Here is a 7577-nt window from a genome sequence, read left to right on the forward strand (position 1 = left end):
TTATTCTTGTTGCCTAGCACAGTGCCTGGCAGACAGTAGGCGCTTGGTAAATGCTTGTTGAATTTAATTTAATTGAATACAGTTTAGAAGTCTCTCTTGGTCTCTTCATTTCCTCCCTCTCCATCTCTCTCCATTTCCTCACACTCCCTATATCCCTCTTCACACTCATTCTTCCCATCTCCACCAGCCCCATCTTTGTCCATTTTCTCCTATCAGTCCCTTTCCATCTCTGCACATCACGTGTCTCCCTTCTTCACAGTTTCTTCATCTCTTCACATCTAATTGGTCCCTTCCTCACATCACGTCTTTCTCCATCCTCATACCCAGTCTCTCTCCATTTCCTTATATCCATTTGTTTCCATCTCCTCATCCCATCTCTCCCAGCCTCACTTCTTCAAACCTCACTTGCAGTCTTACTTTACCTCTTCATATCCCTATCTTTTTACTTCTGGAATCAGATTCCTCTATTTGTCATTTAAAGCTCTGTACAACTCGGCTTTTTCCTATTTTCCCAGTCTTCTCACACATTGCTCCCGACCACACACTCTGTGGTCCAGATGTACTAGCCTACTCACTGTTCCTCACCCGTGATGCTCCAGTTCCCATCCCTGTCTTTGCTCTGGCCATCCTTTCTGCCTGCAATGCTCTCCCTTTCTCATGTCCACCTTGGGGAATGAGTCCCTGAATCTCCTTCAAGACTCAGTTCACATGCCGCCTTCCACAAAAGGCTTTTCCTGATCCCACCCTCACTCTCCACGAGCTACTTGTATCTTTCTGTCTAAGGTTACCTTGTTTCTATTTTCTATCTTACATATACATATAAACACACACACACACACATACTATTACATACTTATATTGTGTGTGTTGTCTCCTCCATCAGTATAGAAGCTCCTTGTGGGCAGGGACTGTTTCCTTTTTGGCCTTGTATCTCCAGCACTTAGCAAAATGCCTGGCACTGCGGGTGCTTAATAGATCTTCCTCCATTTCCTCACAAACAAGCTCTTCCATATCATCACAACTCCTTCTACCCTGTGTCTCTTTTCCTTACACCCAATCTCTCTTCGTCTTTTAATGTTGTTTCTCTATTTCTTCATGCTCCATGTCTCTCCATCTCCCCATTTCCTGTCTTTCTAGAATTCACTCTTATCTTTTCCTAGAAGAGATCTTTGCCCTTTTGTACTGCCCTTTCCAAACTGAACCCGTGTCTGATGTGCACCTATTGTTGGTCCCAGGGAGTAAGTTTGCATCCCCCACCAAGAATCCTTCACAACCCAGGACCACCTCCAGGCCCTCTGTCCCAGGCAAGCCCAAAAACCCCACCTATGGACCTAACATCTGTGATGGGAACTTTGACACCGTGGCTGTGCTTCGGGGGGAAATGTTTGTCTTCAAGGTAAGGCAAAGCAAGAATAAAGCTGATGGGGATGGAGACCTAGAGTTTGGAGAAATAAGGGATTTTGACGTGGAAGTGGGAGGAGACCTAAAAGAGCAGTATCGGAATAGCTCAGTGACTAAAATGTGGTGAGGGACAGCAGATCCAGGTGGTCATCTCCTCTGCCTACCTTTGTCCCATTCAGGAGCGGTGGTTCTGGCGAGTTCGGAATAACCAGGTGATGGATGGGTACCCAATGCCCATTGGTCAGTTCTGGAGGGGTCTGCCTGCTTCTGTCAACACGGCCTATGAAAGAAAGGATGGCAAATTTGTCTTCTTCAAAGGTAACCAGGCATTTGGCTTAGGGACCCCAGAGGTTCTAGGGGTCCTAGGGTGGTGGAGACCTCTCCTTTGGAAGAACAGACTCATCAGTGAATCTGTGGGTCTCTGAAGCCTGAACTAACCACAAATGTCCTTCTTGCTTCCCTCTCCAAAGGAGATAAACACTGGGTGTTTGATGAGGCCTCCCTGGAGCCTGGCTACCCCAAGCACATCAAGGAGCTGGGACGAGGCCTACCCACCGACAAGATCGATGCAGCTCTTTTCTGGATGCCCAGTGGAAAGACCTACTTCTTTCGGGGAAACAAGTGAGGACCCCGCTCTCCATCCCCCTAGAAAAAACCTACCTCAGGCATCCAGGCCCTCTCCCAGAGAAAGGCACCCTTCTAGCCCTGCAGAGATCTTTCCCACACAGTGACTGGCCATCTGCTGTTGCCTAGCAACAACAGCCAAAATCAGGTGCTGAATCAAATCAGTGGGATGTGACCCGGTCATCATTTCAGACCTGATCATTTGGTGCTTTCTGCCCACAGCACCCCTCCCTCTCTCCACCCCAGCTCCCCCCCTCCAGCCCCGCCCAGGCTGTCTGGCCTCCTCTGGTCAAACTCTATGATTAAAGGCTGGTGGTGGTTCATCTGAGGGCTAATCATGGGTACTGTAGGAGGCCCAGGCCCTCCCCTTTCCCCAAGGCAGCAGTCCCTTATTATCAGGCAGGCAGGCCCTCTACCCAACATGCACAGCTATAACTAAAGATGAGATGACTGGGACCCTGCCCCAAGGGACCTGAAATTTAAAGAGTGCTGACCACATTTGCATTCCTTCAGCAGCATAGAAATAATTGAGCTTAGCACCTAGTTAGGAAAAATAATTAAAGTAGGAAGCAACCAAACAGTCCAATTCCCTCACTCACTGCAGCCACATTCCAAGTGAAATTTTGGCCAGCCCTGCCTTGTAATCTGACCCTCCCTCTCCCTTGGACAGGCTCTTCAGCATCAACCTGGCAATGATCTAGGGTCTCCGTCTCCCTCTCATAAGACATTTTCCTAAGATCTTTCCCTTTGTGAGAGAATATCCTAGGAATTCCTCATCGCAACTGAATTTGCCTTAAAATGTCAATTTGGGCATACATTTTGGGGGACAGAGGTGGGGTGTTCACTTGTCCTGAACGTCAAAATTACTAGACTTTGAGTTAGAGTTGGCCTTAGAAAAACCTGAATCCTGCCTCAGATACTTTTACTGACTGTAGGACCCTGGGAAAGTCACTTAACCTCTCTCTCTGAGCCTCAGTTTCTTCATCTGTAAAATGAGGATAATAACAGCATTGACCTCAGGGTTGCAGTAAGAGTTAGAGAAGATACTCTGCAAACCTTAAAGCACTATGTAAATGTTAGCTATTGTTGTTTGTTACAGCTTTAGACTGACCCTTTTTCCTGCTCTCCCTCAGGTACTACCGATTCAATGAGGAGTTCAGAGCAGTGGACAACGAGTACCCCAAAGATATCAAAGTCTGGGAAGGAATTCCTGAATCCCCCAGGGGATCATTCATGGGCAGTGATGAAGGTGAGAGACCAAGGAAGCAGTTAAGCCAGCTGGCCTCTCCAGGCCTCTGTTTGCTCATCAGTGAATTGAGAGGGTTGGGCTAGAGGATCTCTCTCTAAGGTTTGCTTCTAGCTCTAAACCTTAGGGTGCTATATAAGGCAGGAAGGATGGGAGGTGAGGAAGGAAAAATGAGAGAGCCAGGGAGGACAGGAAGGAAGGAGACTGCACAATGACAGCAAGTGTAGATCTCAGACTAATGGAGCATTCTTTTCATCTCTTCCTCTCTTTGGGCCTTTTCTTGTTTCTTGGGGTTCCTCTGTCTTCCTTGTCTCTCCCCAACCCCTCTCCTCCTTTTGCCTTCCTACCTTCCTTCCTGCCCATGATCCCGCAACACACTTTCTCCCTTTCCCACAGCTTTCACCTATTTCTATAAGGGGAACAAATACTGGAAATTCAATAACCAGAAGCTGAAGGTGGAGCCAGGCTACCCCAAATCAGCACTTCGGGACTGGATGGGCTGCCCCTCTGGGGGCCGGCCTGATGAGACGGAGGAAGAGACTGAGGTGATCATCATCGAAGTGGACGAGGAGGGCAGTGGCTCAGTGAACGCGGCCGCTGTCGTGCTCCCTGTGCTCCTGCTCCTCTGTGTCATTGCTGTTGGCCTGGCTGTCTTCTTCTTCAAACGCCATGGAACCCCCAAGAAGCTGCTTTACTGCCAGCGTTCCCTGCTGGACAAGGTCTGACCCCCCAACAGGCCGGGGGGCTGGCACCCCTCCCCTGCCCACCCCCACCACACAGACTTTGCCTCTGGGGGCCAGGGCGACGGGTGTAGGGGGAGGGATGGTCCCATATTTCCTCATTGTCTCCTTGATGCCCCACAACTCTCCTTCTGTCCCTTTCACCCCCGATCCCTTTCCTCGTGCCCTTCCCCTCCCTCTGCTCCCCTTACTTCATCACTATACAGGTCCCTAGGGTATTGAGCAGCAGTAGCATCATAGAGGTCCCCTGTCCCTCTGGGGAGCTCTCCTACTTGGTGCCATCCCCTCCCCTGCTGGTCATCCTGGGGGCTCTGCACTTGAAGGCTAGGACTCTCTGACCTCCCTGGTGAAGGTCAAAGTCTGGGTCACCCGCTCCTTTTCCTTTCCTGGACATACCTTGCACCTCTGAACTTTAACCTCAGGAGGCTCTGCATACTTCCAGCCCCACAGACCCCAGGTCTGCCCAGTTGGCAGCCTCCCACCACCTTTTCTGGCTAAAATGAACCTCAGTAAGGAAAGAGTAGAAGGCCCTGAGGGAATCTCCAGGGGCAGAGATAGCGGGGTTGTATGGGACGGAGTATTTTATTCCCAGGGTTGCCCATCCCAAACTATTGGGGTTGGAACATAGACAAAGGAAAGCAGGGTGGCCATTTTGCTTTCAGCATTGCTAGGTCAATCCATCTCCCTCCCTATGGGAAGCATCTGTTTCTTTTCCACTCACCTGTTCACTCCAAGGAATTTCTTTACAAGGCAAAAAGCTTGAACCTTTAAGGAATAAACTTAGTAGAGGTAAAATCCTCAGCTGCCCCACTTACCATCTCCCCAGCTCTGTCCCTGCTCAGTCCCCTTCCAAACCTTAACCTTGGATTTGGGAAACCAAGGTTGGAAGAGCCATAGGGTAGCTACTGAGGATAGGGATGGGACCAAGGAGAGAGGGCAGAGTCATGGAAACTCAGGGGTGTAGCTATACAGAGGAAGAAGAAACTGGGAAAAGGATCAGTGGCCCAGCGATGGCCACAAGAAAGACTGTTAACAATGGAAGCAAGAGCCACATGGATGAGGAGTGGAGCTGGGGCTGGGACCCAGGGGCAGGGATAAGGAAGAGTAGATAAAGAGAAGATAAAGGTGAATAAACCAAATCAAAAGACTAAACTGGAGGGTGTAGCTGCTGCCAAGGGGGGCCTGGAACTGACTAGTGAGGAGCACTTATGAAGGCTAGAGAAAGGGGCTGGTTAAGAAAGAAGAGAGACTTTTTTTTAATGGTCCCCACAACTTTGCATGTGAGCAGTACCCAAGGAGAGGGACTCAAGGAAAACCAGAGGGAGAAGAATGAAGAATAATAGAGAGGATGGTCAGAGAGCTCCTAGAGAGAGTAAGAATGTCCTGAGCCTGGATGGAACAGTGCCCAGTGAAACCTCTCTAGAGGTTTGGCCTGGTTGCTGGGGTCCTGGGCTCTGACCCTAAATGGTTGGGACAAATCTTGGCCCCAGTGAGAAGAGTTGAGCAGCCTCAGCCCTCAGTGCTGGGAGGACTGGGACTTAGCTCTCAGGCCTGGGTGTTTCCTGAGTGACATTAGCGCACCTTCACATCCATGGTTCCTCTCACACCTTAACCTTAATATTACCCCTCTTTGTCCTGGACCTCCTCTCCCATTTCCCCACCCAATTTGTCCATTTCCAAACTCCTTCAGCCACCAGAAGGTGGACATGGTACTGGGGGACTTGGGAGAGGGAGGAACCCTGTGGGGAAGGGGAAAGGGGGAAAGGGTAGGGGGGGAAAGGGAGAGGGTGGGGCACATCATGGGGATGGGGTGAACGGTGCTGGCAATTCGGCTAAATTTCTGTTTCTTGTTTGTTTTTTTTTGTTTTTTTTTAATGTATATTTTATTATAATTATTATATGATTCCATTAAAATAGTTCCTTTTTGTTAACAAAGGGTATGGGAAATGGAGGGCGGGGGTGGGAAGGAGGGAATTTTAACCCCAGGAACCTGCAGGGCGGGTCTGGGTCAGTCCCCTCTGAGGAGAACATTTTTTTTAAATCCTGCAATGTTTTCACAAAGAATAAAAGTGTTTCACATTCTCCAAGTGATTACTACTCTCTCCAGGGGTAGCTGGGATTTGGATGTCCATGTGGCCAAGAAAAGGGTGTGGGGAGGAAAGATCAAGGGAAAAGTTATAGATCCATGAGCCCTGGCTTTGAAACAAACTCTGCCACTGATTAGCTGTGTGACCCTGGACAAGTCACTTCACCCTCAGAGGTCTCAGCTTCTTTTAATGTTCTTTGATGACACAGTGGACAAAGTAAAGGACTTAGAGATAGGAAGACTTGGGTCACAAATACTACTAATTTGTGTGTCCACAGACTAGTCACTTAACTCTCTGAACCTCAGTTTCCTCATCTATACTATGGAGATTACATTACCTGTGTAGTACCTACCTCATTGGGTTATGAGACCCAAATGAGATAATACATGTAACATGCTTTGCAGATCTTAAAGGGCTATGTAAATACCAGCTATTATTATTTTAGCTCTGAATCCTATGGTGCTATGGGAGGAGAGAATGAGGGGTGCATATGGATGGAGAATTTTACCTTCCGTTTCTGTGAAGTGGGGCTTGGGTATTCTTCAGAAGTGGATATGACAACTCCTAGAATCCTACCCTGAAGGAGTCAGAAGACGGATTCCTGGAGGTGATGAAAAGGCTGCTTTTTCATTCCCCTGACCCAGTTTAGGGTAGAGAATGAACCATAATACATGAGAGGCTGAGACATGTTGGAAGGCCTGTTGGCAGAGAAGTGGTCAAGCTAGTGACATCTAGGAAAATCTTCCTAAATTTTCCTGACTCGTGCGTGCATGTGATCTAGCCATCAATTCTCATTTCCCTTTTACCTTGAGCAAAGTGGGGATTTCCAACCTTCTTCGAAGCCTCATAGGGTACAATCTCAGGCTGGTTCACCCAAAGTCTTCTACACATTTGTCACCTCTCAGGCTCAAGAGTCCAGAAATCAAGAAGGAGGGAAATAGCCACATAGCTTCTTTGGGGCAAAAACCTGACCTCACTGGGGTATTTGGCATGAATTGGAATGAATTGAGCATGAGGATTGCCACTCCAACCCAGTGGAGGGTCAATCAGTCAAAAAACATTTATTAAGCATTTACTATGTGCCAGGCACTGTGTTAAGTGCTGAGGGTACAAACCAAGGCAAAAACAAAGTCCCTGTGCCCCTAAGGAGCTCACATCTAATATGGAAGACAACATGAAATTAACTAGGTACATTTAAGAGAGAGAAAGAAAGAAAGGGAGAGAGAGACAAAAGAATATGAAAGGTAACTTCAGAGGGAAAACAATAGCAGGGCGGAATGGGGTGGGTGGGGGCAGTCCAGAAAAGGCCTCCTGCAGAAGGTGGGATTTGAGCTGAGTCCTGAAGGAGGCCAGGGAAACCGGGAGGTACAGGTAAAGAAAGAAAGCATTCCAGACATGGGGAACAGCCGGTGCCAAAGCTAGAAGGCTAGGGTGGTTAGAAAAGAATTATGCAGAACAAAATATACTTAATCAAAATCT

The 7577-nt window shown here is 48.3% G+C and overlaps 1 protein-coding gene across 1 annotated transcript in view; it reads left to right on the plus strand.

The window, feature by feature from the left end:
• Window positions 1–6093, plus strand: part of MMP14 (matrix metallopeptidase 14) — a 17750-nt gene extending 11657 nt beyond the window's left edge. The window contains exons 6-10 of the mRNA XM_027843098.1: window positions 1236–1396; window positions 1581–1719; window positions 1872–2022; window positions 3159–3274; window positions 3668–6093. Of these exons, the coding sequence (XP_027698899.1) occupies window positions 1236–1396; window positions 1581–1719; window positions 1872–2022; window positions 3159–3274; window positions 3668–3996 (896 nt within the window). The 3' untranslated portion in view covers window positions 3997–6093. The remainder of the gene's footprint in view (window positions 1–1235; window positions 1397–1580; window positions 1720–1871; window positions 2023–3158; window positions 3275–3667) is intronic.
• The last annotated feature ends 1484 nt before the right edge of the window (window positions 6094–7577 follow it).

The sequence above is a fragment of the Vombatus ursinus genome, unplaced genomic scaffold, assembly GCF_900497805.2.
Source record: "Vombatus ursinus unplaced genomic scaffold, bare-nosed wombat genome assembly UNPS02014894.1, whole genome shotgun sequence".
NCBI lineage: Eukaryota > Metazoa > Chordata > Mammalia > Diprotodontia > Vombatidae > Vombatus > Vombatus ursinus.